This window comes from Gigantopelta aegis, chromosome 3 (genome assembly GCF_016097555.1).
Source record: "Gigantopelta aegis isolate Gae_Host chromosome 3, Gae_host_genome, whole genome shotgun sequence".
NCBI classification, from domain to species: domain Eukaryota; kingdom Metazoa; phylum Mollusca; class Gastropoda; order Neomphalida; family Peltospiridae; genus Gigantopelta; species Gigantopelta aegis.
Window position 1 is genome coordinate 53,830,283 of NC_054701.1, and position 15,435 is coordinate 53,845,717.

A 15,435-nucleotide genomic window follows, 5' to 3' on the forward strand; every position below is an offset into this window, starting at 1 on the left:
CCCCCCCCCCCCCCCCCCCCCCCCACATGCTATATTGTTATTTTTCAATGTATTTTTCGAGGAAACATGACCCGACCCCAAACCCCACCCCAATACAAACACTAAAAACTTTGCTAGCCAGTCTAGACTTCCTCTACACAATTTCTTGCACAGGCGCCTGTTTTACAAAATATTTTATTTTAACGCTTTAAATTAATTTTATATGTACATTAAATTGTATTATAAACATACTAAAGTGCAAATTTTGCTGTAATAACAGCAAAAATACTTTATCTTAAAAACATAGACCTAGTAACATTAGTATTTATATAAACATGTTTATGTTGGTGTTGCATGTCGATTTTTAAAGATAGGTAGGGCCTAGATGTCCAACATGTTAGAATGAAGACATTGTTGTACACATGATTATAAGCATAATTGGCTGGCAAATCAAAACGTAAATAAAACAAAAACAAATAACCCAATCCACCCCTAAAACCCCCCAGTAACAACACAAACCCCACCCCAAAATAACATACAAAATAACCCGCACCCTCAACACACACACCAAAAAAAAACCCCAACAAGAAACATTCCAAAAAGCCCAAACAAACAAAACCAACAAAGAAACCAACAACAAAAACATATATTAGGTAATTAATCATTTTAAAAATTCAGCCTTTTATGTTTTGCTGTTTTCCAAATGTATTTTTGTTACTCAACTTAAATCAAGAACTCCCCCACCAAAAAAACTAAAACACCCACCACCCCAAAAAGACCCGACACCACCCCCCCCCTCCCCCTTTTGTTTGAAATAAAAAAAACTTGACCACATATTTATTTTTAAATTTTTCATTGTTCTACCTACTAATGGACCAAAAATAATTCAAAACAAAGTATGAAGTTTTAAAGTTATTATTAGCAAGTACATGTATGATTCAAATTTAATTATAAGTATTGTCTGTTATTTCTTTTATGTTCATCTGGATATGAAAAAAAAAATCATCCGCAAACTTATGTGAAAACGGCTTCGCCTCACACAGTTTGTGGATGATTTTTTGTTGTTGTTCATACCCCGATCAGGGCTACCAACTTTTCGGAATTTTCCAAAAAAATCCGGAATTTTAATCCCGTACGCGGAATTCTGGAATTGATGCCAAATATCCTGATTATTATTTTTTTCAAATTCACTAACTTTTTTTTTTAAAAGCAACTAATTCTTATTACATTCTACAATCTTCATTTCAACCCGAATTTGGTATTGTCTACAGTTTTGTGCTACTAGACAAACCATAAAGTAGGCTTATGCTTCAAAGGGAAGTAGAAAAAGTCTGCCACATATGTGGAATGATCTTTTTATGAAACTTGTTTTTAGTTTGCTTTAAAATTAAATTATTGTTTTTAAAAAGGGCGTTCACGCGCTTAAAAATTAAAATATCTGAAAATTCTGGAAAAATATTTTTATTAGGTTGGTCGCCCTGCCGGATGGACGTAAAAGAAATAAAGGCAGTCCTTAAATGAATGTCGGGTCTTGTGGATATGTGAATAGTTGTATTCACATACTATGAGGTCGGGAGTGCAGAATTAGCAATTTACTAAATTACCTACACGAAAATATTATTGACTTTCAGAAATATAAAACCAAATGTCCATGATAGCATGGTGAAATATGGGGGGTAATCAGATGTAAAAGACAGTATCACGGTCAGGTTGAGTTGTTTCTTTGGCTACATTACTCCACAGTGTCGTACTTGTCTTCAGACAGTACAATGCATAGGATATTGACATGTCACACACTGTATATACTCAACCATGGTCATCAATGTTGTTAAGCACCAGTCTTTCTGTCAGTTTTAATAATAAAAAAATGCATATCGTTGGCTGTTTTCATATACATTTAATATACGTCTACATTTCTTAATACAATGTACCTTCTGGCATGGAGCATCAATATGGCGTAAAAGTGATCTGAATGTGGTCAAGGTTGCACATATCGTTAGTGAACAACAAATAACAGTTACTTTCAGATACAACAACACAACAAATAAACAATTAGAAACTTTATTTTCAACGTATATAAATAGTAACAGTTCATTGTTAGACATATCTGTATGTTTTTGAATGGACGGAATTGAACACCACCGAAGTTAACAGCAGTAAAGTACAAAGACAAAAGCTTTACGAATAATAGATCAACTTGTTTATAAATAGTAACAGTTCATTGTTAGATATATCTGTATGTTTTTGAATGGACGGAATTGAACACCACCCAAGTTAACAGCAGTAAAGTACAGAGACAAAAGCTTTACGGATAATAGATCAACTTGTTTCAATATAAGTTAGTTAAAATTGTTTGGAGTTGTATACCAAATAATACATTTTAAGTTAAATTATGTACATTGCACTTTACATCGATTATGAATAATTTATATACATCACAAGTATCAAGTTGAATACATGTATACACTATTCTTTCATATGTATTCACGAATTCATGAAAATAGTATGTTAGAATTCCATTGAATCGTTTAGTTTTGTACAACATAAAAAGACAAGTTGTTCACATTATTTTATTTTAATAATATCCCCCCCCCCCACCCCCTAAAAAAATTACGTTCTTAATTGCCAATTAGACCGTGCTAAAATTTTAAATGCAAACATTTTTCACAATATATCACTGGATTGAATTTGAAATAATTTGAATTACCTTTCTGTGGTATACTCAGAGATTACGTTTTTCAATTCATATTGTATGTGACTTATATGGCATCTATGGATCAATGAGAAATTAATTAATTTGCTGACAACATCCTAATTTGAACAGCTGGCAAAAATGCCATTGTTAGTAGAGATACACCGAAGTGCACAGACATATAATACGTGTACCACTGATAATTAAAACTAATATCTAAAAAACATTAAAATAAAATGAAATCATACATCACAATGATACTTAAACCGACTGATTTGGTTAAACATTAATTGAACTCATTGTTTGTTGATGAAGTGATCGTCGTGATCGTCGTGAGCGACAACAACGTGAAAAGAATACAAACGAAAATGAAAGATGTGATTGTAGGTATTCTGTTCATGCATTTGTAAGACAGCTGGGGGCAATGAACACATTAGTCTGCCATGGTCCTCTATAGGTGGAAACTGAAATTGACTAAGCTCCTTACATCTTTATAGTTCATCATATCTGTTTGAGTACTCCATAAGACTCTGGTTTCGAAGTGTCTTTTAAACATTAAATACATTCTTACAATGTAGGGATAACTACGGAGTATGGTAAAATTTAAAATAAATGCATTCCAACCAACGTGTTTTGTTCTACAAACTACTTTTAAATCTCCTATTTGATTTGAAAAGATATCTGTGGCGTATTATGAAGTTTGCTAGGGTTAAGCACTGTAACAAAACAAATCTTTTCAATGGAATGAAGGTTGCCAGTGCAGTTCAAGTTCAAGTTCACTCTGTTGTATTTTTGATGTGACTCGAACACATAGTATTAATTACTTAAATAGTACAAGTTACTATAGCTATAATACTCATATGACATATTATTACATAATGAGAATATATATATATATATATATATTCTTATTGGTTGAAAACCAATCACATGACCTTCTGTTAATAATGACATTGCCCTCAGTCGGTCTCACCGGCCCGATCAAAAGTGATATTGCCTTCGAAGATTTAACCAATGAAAACAAAGAAGATATTTGTTTTATCAAATAAAACAATAGATAACGTAATGCAACGTTAACTGCAATTTTAATATAAACAACCACAAACTTGTGACAATACACTTTGCTGTCGTTCAACAAAAAATATGACAACATTATTCATACTGTGTTTAATTTCGCAAATACCAGGACAACAAGGTCAATACTAATCAAATTTTGTAAGGAATATCTCGCAGATTTAGAAAAGTACATGATAACTACTACTACTACTAATAAATAATAATCATACGAAGCACACGTAATAACAAGTGTGATGATTTAATTTTGGGAAGAGACGTCATAACATGATGTTGTTTTCTCCAGTCCTAGCTCAGATATGCACGTGAAATATGACGTCATCACGTCGCCGCCTTCTACTTGTGGCTAATATATTTTGAGGCGGTCCTTGTTATTCATAAAAAAGAAACCTATAATAATATGGATAATAAAGAAATTATTACACTCGCGTGTGTGTCGTACTGATTTTACGAAACTCGTGTCAGGATTTATGTATTACGCTCGCTCTCGCTCTCGCTCGGGCAATACAAAAAGTCTGACAACTCGTTTCGTAAAGTCAGTACAACACACAAGCTCGTATAATAATCTCTATTTATCACATTTAGTTTTTTATTTTATGTTCACATTCTTGCTGGCCATAGTATCTCTAATTTATTTATTTATTTCTGGTTTCAACCGTTTATTTCCGCATTCCTCTGCTTGTCATAGGATTACGTGACACTACTAAACCTCGTTAGTTGGAACGCATTTATAAGTATTAGCGTATTTTGATTCTGATTTAAAAAAAAGTAGGATGTACGAGTCTTATGGATGTCATTATGTGTTAAAACAATTATTGACCACATGTCGGGCAATCAGGTTTTATGGACGGAAGAAATTAGTGTTGGTATTGGTCAATATCAAGTTCTTCGGTCCTAAAACCTGATATTGCCGTCAATGACGATCAATAATTGATAAGTTTGTTACGCCACCATATTCCTTGTTTAGGACACACTTATACAACTGTACTACATTTAGAAAATAACTAACAAATTAAAAACCGATTCCCTTACAAGACAACGAAAAGTACCAGTTGGGTACAAAACATAAAACAGTTCATCAGTTATATATTATGTGGTGTAATACATGAGTATATTCTGAAATCTTTGTTCACATACTGCTTCTTTGTCTATTTTAATTAGTAGTTAATGATGGTCTGTTTTGACACTATGGACAGCAGGTTGACCAGTCCATCTTCGTGGTCCATACAGATCCGCTGTACTTATGTATTCCTCGAACGGTTGCTTTGAAAATAAAAATAAAAGCTTTATCAAAGTGGAATGTATGGACATTTTGTACAGAATATTATATGTTTAAGATATGTTCAACTTTTCCAATTACATAATCCGTACAATTTACACTTAACAATTAGTGCTCTTGTTTAACTGGCCAGACTTCAAAGATGGCAACGTTTTCAAATCATTACAAGATAATAATAATAATAATAATTACGAGATAATATAATAATAATAATAATAATAACTTCGGTGTCAGCCTGCAAACTCTTTTGAATAAACCTTGAATACTACTGTTTAAGTCAAAGGAATGTTTGTTCCATAATACCACATCACAGTCAGATGCTAATATACATCTGACTAGTGGAAATTGGCAAACAGTCCAGTGAAAATGACAGTGTAGAGAAAGGACGCACCACGGTGTGATGCTAATATATATCTAGAGTCCATCCCACCGTTCAACAAAAATGTCTGGTAAATAATTTCAGTTTTGTTTGACGTAAGAAAAAAAGTAAATGTGTTTTGGAAATAACAGAAAAATACAACTTTTGTGCCCAATTTAGAAAACAATCGGCTCAGAAATAAAGAACTTGTCGAATGGACTATAACCAGTTTTTGTTTCGTAATACCGCATTGACACACATGTACACACACACACACACACACACACACACACACACACACATTAAATAAAAATGTCCCCATTGCCAGTGAACATACCTCCCCAGTTAGCAACTGTATAGCCTGGGCTTGGGTTGGTCATCTTTAGATTTGAGTCATCCTTCCATGGTACCACTTTTACCGGAATGAAGCCTAGTTTTGCCTTCGATTTCGTGACGTCATCAACGTGACATGACTTCCAGCTGGCTCCATTGTCCGAACTGACCATAAAGCTAACACCATCGGTTGCCATGCCGTAGACACGGTTATTGTCGGCGTCGTGACCAACCATACATGCCAAACGGGAATCGAGTTCTGCATCATGAAAATGTTTCATAAATAATCGGCTGAAACTTTGGTTAAATAAATTGAAGCCATTGTTATAACATGCATTTTTATAGAAAATAACTGACAATTTATGCAATTTTTGAAGTTTGATAGACAATTTGGCGTATTGTTTTGCTCACCCAGAGTTAGCCCTGGACAGGATATTACATACCACGGCCTATGAAATACCAGTCGTGATGCACTGGTTGGAACGAGAAATAGCCCAATGGGCCCACCAACGTGGACGAAAACCACTGGGCTACGTCCTGACCCGATACGCTTTCTAAGAAAAGCTAGATACTGAGTAATAAGAAGAAGACTGCTGCTTGCAGTGTTAAAAATACAACTACTTCAACTGTTGATTTTCTTCTTTTTTTTAAATATAAAATAAAATAACAGCAACAACACAAATAATAATAACAATAACAATAATAACAATAATAATATGTTATTGTGCAAAAGAAGCATTAACATACATGGCGATTACAAGGTCAGCATTTTCAATACTATGTCTCTATACAAGACCGATTCCAAAAGAAGTTGTGATAAGAGATTCATGACACACTGTTGGGGTCTTTGCCTACAAAGGGAAGATGATCTGGTCCAAGATACATGTATATGTTTCCAAATGCATCTGTAGGAAGACATTAAAGTGCACCAGCTAGTACAGACACGAAAATCCTTTCTACAACGTTCGTGACGGTAAATTTGAAGTTTCACACAAATGCATTTAAAATAATATTCTACAGACATATTTATCACATTATTATGAGGACGAGGTATCTTTAATTTAATACTATACTATGTTAATAATAAACTATTTTAAAGAAGTTAAAGTTAGTCTTGTTTATATATATATACCACTAGAGCGCACTGATTTATTAATCATAGGCTATTGGATGTCATTTGGTAATGTTGACATCACTGGCGTAGGAGGGGGGGGGGGGGGCACAAGGGGGCATGTACCCCCACTTTTCTTGATCCATTAGCAGCAGTGATGGTTTATATATATATATATATATATTAATAGAATATATCACTGTTGTAAGGTATAGATAAGGCAATTCCAATTTCAACCCGAGGGACAAAATGTTTTTGTGAGGGCCGAGGTTTATCGAGGGTTGGAATTGCCTTATCTACACCTCACAACGGTGATTGATTCTTTTTCTTGCTCTTTTAATTAGAGTAACAAAACATTAACTTTGCAAGCTACGGTTTGTTTATTGTAAAACGATTCGTAAACATTTCACCAACTAACTTATTTAATCATATGCGAAAAAATTTAGTCCACCTTATGCAACGACATAAAAATGTAACAACTTACCAATAAATATAAATTTGAAAATATTAATTTGTTTTAATATTTTTAAAACAATGATACAATGTGAAATGTCAAACATAATTTTGAAAACCGTGATTTATGATGTCAATCGTTGTAAAGCATGAGTTATGACGTCACAGCGTATGTAGAAATCGTCTAGCCTTTGGGTCAGACAGATTTTTCTAGCACATGTGCAAAAGCTGGATAACCTGGATAACCCTGTCCAGTGGGCAAGATATGTATATAATGTATCTTTCCAAAATGTATTAGTCGCCATGTATAATTAAATCGATTGTAGATATACCTGTAATACATTTAAACAGATTAGTCCATTTTGGGTTAGTCGAATCCACGAATTTTACGTTTATAAATTAATAAAGTAATAAACAAAAGAGCGCATTCCCCTGTTGAAGCACAAAATGTCCCAATTGAGCATATTGGGCCGAGCACCGGCCCAAGATGTCCCAATTCTGAAACAAATGTACCAAGTCGGCCCAAAGTGTCCCAACTGCTGACTAGCGTGTTAAAGCAGAAAAATATACAAATAACAGTACATATACGTATGTATGTATGTATGTATGTATGTTAAATTAAAGTTTGTTTTGTTTAACGACACCATTAAAGCACATTGGTTTATTAATCACCGGCTATTGGATGTCAAACATTTGATAATTTTGACATTAGTAGACAGGGATCTTTTATATGCACCGTGCCACAGACATTATACCACATACCAAGGCCTTTGATATGCCAGTCGTGATGTATGATGTATGTATGTATGTATGTATAATCAAGACGTTCAGGTGTTTGAATTGATCTTGTTCCATTTCCATGTATGTAAAACGTATATTTTGTGCATTTGTCAGATGGAGAAAGCAAGGCATTAATTCAAAGAGTCACGCAGACAAACACATACAAGCAACACACAAACAGGAACACGTGATATTGCTCAACTATCTTTGAGACAAAATACATCACTAAAAATAGTCAAACTACAAAAGACACATTATGTCAGGAAACTATTTTTGTCATGGCCATCTGTGATAGAAATTCTGGATACACTACACGAACAGTTTGTGATAGGGCCAACTAACAAAGCATCAAATAACATAACCATCATATGTAAACACTCCAGAAAGGATTTAATTATCCCCTGCGGCAGTGCGTTAATATCTAAGAATGTTATAGTCAAACCTGACATACATACAATATATAGATATACATACAATTATTATTTATTTATTTATTTATTGAGAGAGAGAGAGAGAGAGAGAGAGAGAGAGAGAGAGAGAGAGAGAGAGAGAGAGAGAGAGAGAGAGAGAGAGATATGATGATGAAAGATGATATCACACAAATATACCAGTTATAAAAAAAACGGGATATATTCATGTGGGTTGTTAGATAAGTACAACTTTAATTTATCGCCATAACTGGGACATAGCTAAATATGCACACGCAAACACATTTACATAACCAGATACACATACAGGCACGCATGAACAATGAACACACAAACATACATGCATCCATCCGAGGCAGGACGTAGCCCAGTGGTAAATAGTTTGCCTGATACGCGGTCTGTCTAGGTGGACCCATTGGACTATTTATCGTTCTAGCCAGTGCGCCACGAGTGGTATATCAACGACCTTGGTATGTGCTATGCAGTCTATAGGATGGTGCATACAAAAGATCCCTTGCTACTAATGGGGGGGGGGGGGGGGGGGGGTGTAGCGGGTTCCCTCTCTAAAACTCTAGCTGGTGATTAATAAATCAATCAATGTGTTCTAGTGGTGTCGTTGAACAAAACAAACTTTAAACCATCCATCGATCCATCAATACATATGTACGTACCTGCGTACCAACCCACCCACCTACCTGCCTACATCCATTCATCCATACATACATATATACATACATACATACAAGTTTGGTCCGACCAAAAACATCAATCCAGGCTCGGACTAAATTTTAACTCGGGCTAAATTTCGCAGTGTGAACGCTCCTCGGTTCTAGGTCTGAGCTAAATTGTAATTGCATGGTACGGCGACAGGTGACGTTGCATGTCTCTTAGGTGACGTTGTTCTTCACCACAGTAACTTCCGGTGTTTTTGTTTTTGTTTTTGTAGGGTTTTTTGTCAGCGTTCGGTGTTTATTATTTTCTGAAAGCATGTCCCCCAAAAATATCTTTAAAATTTCATTACAAACATTCAGTGCACTTCAATAGGTTTCATTACGTCATATTTTCACCGTAATCTACCATAATTTTATTACGTCATATTTTCCAGTTACATCATTAAAAAGCGCCAAGATAATACTGGTAATCGCTGTCATGATATAATAAATAAATATTTAACAAAATTAATGATTATGAAGAACCTCAAGTCGAAAGTAAACAGGAAATACACTCGAGCGACGCGTAACGGTTACACGTTTTGTTCGCGGTCACACGTTTTGGTACGCTAAGGTAAAAATGTGTGTGAACGCGCCACTGATTTAGTCAGGACTAAATTTAGCTTGTACCAGGTTTAGTCCGGACTTAAAATGCTAGTGTGAACGCAGCTGATGTAAACTATTTTGGAACACTTCTGACGCGGCTATGGTATGAATTTTTTCAACATCACTGTAAAGATTGTGAAGCGATTACAATCATATTTAACTTTTGTCATAAATCCTTGTTTGTGGATAATAAATAAATTATAACATTCGCAGGAATGTCATACGAACTTTATGAAACTCGTTAATAAATTGCTTTATACCCCTCGCTCTTGCTCGTGGGTGTGGGTGTGCGTGCGTGCCTCTACCCACCCATACTGTGAAACGTTAACACAGAATAAATATATAATACATTTTCACCTTGTCTACCATCCTACTTGTATATATGGACACATGTTTAGATAAATGTTCTAGAAGACGTTATCACCCACCTTTCCACACATTGCCATCAGTGGAGCGGAAGCACACTTGTTTTAATCCCCTAAAAGTAATGCAGTACACACAATTAGTATTTAACATAACTGTAGGCAACAATGTACATATCTTAACTACGTTTCAGTCTCTCATAATTAAAACCTCAGTGATACTTACATTTGAAAAAAAAATCTTTTTTATATTAACAAACAGGTTTTGTTTGTTATATTATTTTGTACTGATACATCAATAAAAAATCTGTATCATAAGATTTGTTTGTCAGAGGGTGTATTTCCACTGTCATATGCCTCGTGGATGACTTCGCTTCAGATTGTTGAAGACATTTTGATCAATGCTATATTCCATATCTTGACCAAGGAGAGTAGATATAATTTTATTTCATGTTGCTAGATACTAAAACGAATTAACATTATCACTTGACAATACTATATACAATCTACCAGTAGACGTGACAACATGTCCAGGTGACTTTTCATCCGTAAATAATAATTAAAATATCGGCTAATCAGGTTTTGCCTTTTATAATGTTATTTCGGAGCATACAAATTCTAAACATATCGGACGAGACTATTTATGCGTCCGCCGTAACGCGAATCATACCAATACGTACGGGTCGGGTTAGACGACTGCTTAATTGCAATATATTATATATACATATATAACTTCAGGTATTTAATTTATGTTTTAAAGAACTAAATCAATCATCATTTTACATCTGATTTATTTTATAAAATAAAATGTTTTAATGCAATGGCGAAATCGGTCTGGTGAGATACAAAGCTACTGCAAAGACATTTTATTTATTTTTAGGGACTACCAATAACTACGGTGGTATATAATATTATATAGGACATAAATTTATATTTTTCTTACTTTAAAGATTTCGAACTCTTGACTTATTATTTTGATTTCGACTTGTTATGTGGAGCGCTCAACTTACTAACTTAGAGAGCGGGATCTAGCCGTCGGTAGAGTGCTCACCTGAGGTTCTTTGGTTACATGATCGAATCTCCTCAGTGGACCATTTTCTGAATGTTTTCCCCCGTCCCAACCAGTGCCCCACGACAGGCATATCAAAGGCCATTAAACGGCCTATCGAAGTGCATATGGAAGATCCCTTGCTGCTACTGGAAAAAGTATCTCCAGCTATCGATTTATTATTTGGGGGTATTTTAAAAATCTGGATAACCAGAACCATTTCAGGTGTAAGAAAAATAATATTCTAAATAATAAAATATAAGTACTTCTAATTTAAATGACCAAAACTGGCTTTAATAGTGAAAATCATGTCGTGTTTAAAAACTAGGGTCTGTCACTTCAAAAAAATATGTTGAGCACTCAAAGTAATAAGTCGATTGTTTAGGATAATAAATCAAATGCTCAAGATAATAAGTAGAACATTCATTATAATATGTCAAGAGTTTGAGATAATAAGTCGAGTACTCAAGATAATAAGTCGAGCACTCAAGAATAATAAGTTGATCATTTAGGATAATAAGTCAAATGCTTGAGATAATAAGTCGCGCACTCAAGATAATATGTTGATCATTTATTATCATAAGTCAAATGCTTGAGATAATAAGTCGAGCACTCGAGATAATAAGTTGATCATTTAGGATAATAAGTCAAATGCTTGAAATAATAAGTCGAGCACTCAAGATAATAAGTTGATAATTTAGGATAGAGATAGTAAGTCAAGTGCTTGAGATATTAAGTTAAGCAGTTGAGATAATAAGTCAATCACTCGAGATAATAAGTTGAGTATGCATTCAGCATGCACAGAAAAAAATGGTTGATCGATGTTTACTTGTGGCTTAAAAGTATTTTGATGACGTCAGATTACAAAAACGTAGATATGAAAATGCACGTTCATATTTCGAGATAGAAGTCGAAATTCAAGAAATTTAAAAGTAAGAAAAAAATGTGTGTGTCCTAAATATACCACCATATTTATTTTACGTTATTTTTATAAGATTGTGTGAAAAGAAAGTTTGAGGCTTATACATTTAAATTACTGGTGTTTAAAAAAAACAGTTATTTTCAAATTGTATGGCCGGACGTTCATTCATTTTTGTGGCCACGGGATTAAATAATAATCGTGTTCGCTGTTACGGCCGTGATTCATATTGCTACTCCAATTCAAATGAACATTATACCCAAAAAAATGGGTAAAGGTGCAGTAATAAACTTTGGATTGTGTACTAGAATAACTAGATTTTATGGCTATACTATCAACGTTTTTTCCGTCTTGAAACGAAAGTTCAACATTAAAATTTTATACTGAAATTAGTTTCCGGCATATTTCGTATTTCACCCGAAGCATTTCGTATACCCTCGGCATAATTCCGAATGTTTTCAAATTATTTTCAAATCACTGGCATAATTCTGCAAGTAAGGTTTTCATTGGTCGTATGAAAGGTCAACTGGACGGGATGCTGTTAGATCCACAGGCAATAGTTATTAACCAGTGGAGCTAATTTTAATTAGATTGTACCGATATATTTCAAAAGCCATACATAATAAAAGACCCCAACACCCCTATTACAATGTATGTTAAAGAAATACTTTTGTTCAAACACCCGAATGGAAGCAAAATTCCAAAACAGTAGTTTATTTTTTTTTCTCGAGAACCAAGATAATACGTATTCTCGTCTTTGGTACAATAAAATCCGGAACTTTATTAAATATCACAGATAGAAATATATTTTATCTCCATTTCAGATTCTATAGGCACTATTAACAAAATAATAATACGTTTTAAATGTCGATGTTTATAGGACTATATAGGATGGCAGTAGTATGAACTAAAAACTGATTAAAGTGAAGTTGATATGTGAAGACTGCGCCATAAACACTCAACATACGCTTCAAAACATCTTGCTCTTATGAGGAAGTCGTTTCACTTTCAAACTAGATTACTATATACTCAACAACGAAAGTTTAGAAAACATCTTTTATGACGTCTAAATTTACCATGGATAAATAAATGTAAAAGAAAACCAGGTCCTCCTGTTGTGTTAAGGCAAAGGTTGATGAGTTTATGTTGTTTGTAAATGGTAAACATTTCAGATGTGAATACTAATTAATAAAAATAGGTTCATTTATAAATGTTATGCCATTTTTTTTAACATTAGCTAAACTTTCGTTGTTGAGTATATTATTATGTTAACATCACCTGTCTAAGGCAGCATCACACACAAAAAGAGTTCCGTCTGTCAGAGCCAGGAAGCCTCGACGATTGAAATCTGAAAGCAGACTAGAGTTAAAGAATGCCCAATGACCTACTACTTGCTTTCACTCGTTAGATACGTTTTGAAACGCCCCATTGGTCCGTTTGTTATTTACAAAATTAGTCTTTGGGGAAAACTTTGCACCATCTATTTGAGTATTGTGTTATAATCTGAAAACTGTTTGGAGATAATGTTAGAATCTGGAAATTGTTTGGAGATAATGTTAGCAAAATCACAAATGAGTAATAACTAAGTACTGAAATGTATCACCGATACCATCAGTCATTACTGGTAGTTAATATGTGTTATAACCATACACAGCATATTTGAGAGAACTTGTCTAATATTAATAAAGGATCACTAGTCAACTCTGAATGTATAATTGGGTTACATTTTTAATCGTGAGGTCAGGCGTGTAGTGTTAGAATTTAACAGGCAAGAAAAAACAGTCTAGCTGATTAAGTGGTTACTACGCTGCTGGAACATATCTTAAAACACAACAATCACAGTTCGATGTGATACGGGTTTTTAATATTGCCATTTTTGTTTTTAAATAAGATCTTTTTTTCAAATATGGCCACAATAATACGTGAACCAGTTATTATCGACTTAAACAAAACTTGTTTGCTGTCATTGTAACATGCTTACGACTAACAATTAATGTTTGATGACAAAAATGCCATATTAAAGATATTTTCTTGTTTAGAATATCAGTTCCTATGTAAACAAGGTGTTTGCTATTCTGTTTTTACTAACCCAAATCGGATTTTACCATCAAATAATTTCGTATGTACGAATATATATATATGTGTGTGTGTGTGTGTGTGTGTGTGTGTGAGTGTGTGTGTGTGTGTGTGTGTGAGTGTGTGTGTGTACATGTACATGTACATATATATATATATATATATATATATATATATATATATATATATATATATTACGAAGCAAAAATGAAAACTTGATAGCTACAAATATTGGCCCACGGCCGCAAACACACTGGATATACAGACATTGATATTGTAAACAGAAAAATGTATTTAATATGTAATTTTAGTTGCCAAAAAGACTTTTAGTCGGAAGCATTTACAATGACTGCAAACTGAGGATAGTGCCTTTAATTGGTCTTGATATACCAACCTGCATGTGGCACTCGTGATGGTGTTCGCACAGACGTGCAGACGTCTAAACAGAAAGCAAGAATCACAAATTATTAGTCGGTTTATGTACTCGACACTTAACAAAAGCAAGCATATATGAAAGTTTATCATCCTTTCTAACGAAGTAATGTAACAATTTACATTTATATAAATTAAATACATTTTATTGAAGACTGAATACAAAACCCATTATTATCGTACTGCTAAAGCAATTCATATCCCCTACCGACCCAACACATGTTCGTATCTCCTAAGTTCAAAGGCTCTGTGAACTCTGAGAAAAATGGATAAATCACTATGAAAGTTAAACTTGATCTGTAACAGAACGTGATAAATCTAAACACAAACCTCCAGCTCAATATCTTGAGGCATTGCAAAATGAAACACCCGATAAAACTAATTTTCGTATCTCAAGGGCCACAATTTTGTGAAAATGGGTAAATCACTATGCAAGTTAAACTTGATTTGTAACATTTTATGATAAATCTATATACAAAATTTAGGTACAATATATCGAGACATTGTAAACACAAATCCGGAAAACTATATGTGGGACAGACGGTCGGGCGGACAGACATACAGACAGACATAAAGAAAGAAAAACAGACAAACAAACAGAAGGACGGAGACAAAACCTGTAGCCCCTCTGGTTAGACATGTAAGGACTAATAATTATTGAACACAAATATTAACTCTATCAAACTTTTAATAAATATAGAAGCATCAAACATCTATCTGTTAAGCCTACAAGCTGCGCGCACACACACCCCACCCCATCCCCACGCACACACACACACAACATAACACACACAC

General features: G+C 34.0%; 1 protein-coding gene across 1 annotated transcript in view; it reads right to left on the minus strand.

Annotated features, from left to right (window-relative positions):
• Positions 1 to 2,026: 2,026 nt before the first annotated feature.
• Positions 2,027 to 15,435, minus strand: part of LOC121368242 — a 101,574-nt gene continuing 88,165 nt past the window's right edge. The window contains exons 24-28 of the mRNA XM_041492883.1: positions 14,603 to 14,647; positions 13,411 to 13,480; positions 10,232 to 10,281; positions 5,720 to 5,974; positions 2,027 to 5,008 (exon numbers count right to left, since the gene is read on the minus strand). Coding sequence (XP_041348817.1) covers positions 4,932 to 5,008; positions 5,720 to 5,974; positions 10,232 to 10,281; positions 13,411 to 13,480; positions 14,603 to 14,647 — 497 coding nt within the window. The 3' untranslated portion in view covers positions 2,027 to 4,931. The remainder of the gene's footprint in view (positions 5,009 to 5,719; positions 5,975 to 10,231; positions 10,282 to 13,410; positions 13,481 to 14,602; positions 14,648 to 15,435) is intronic.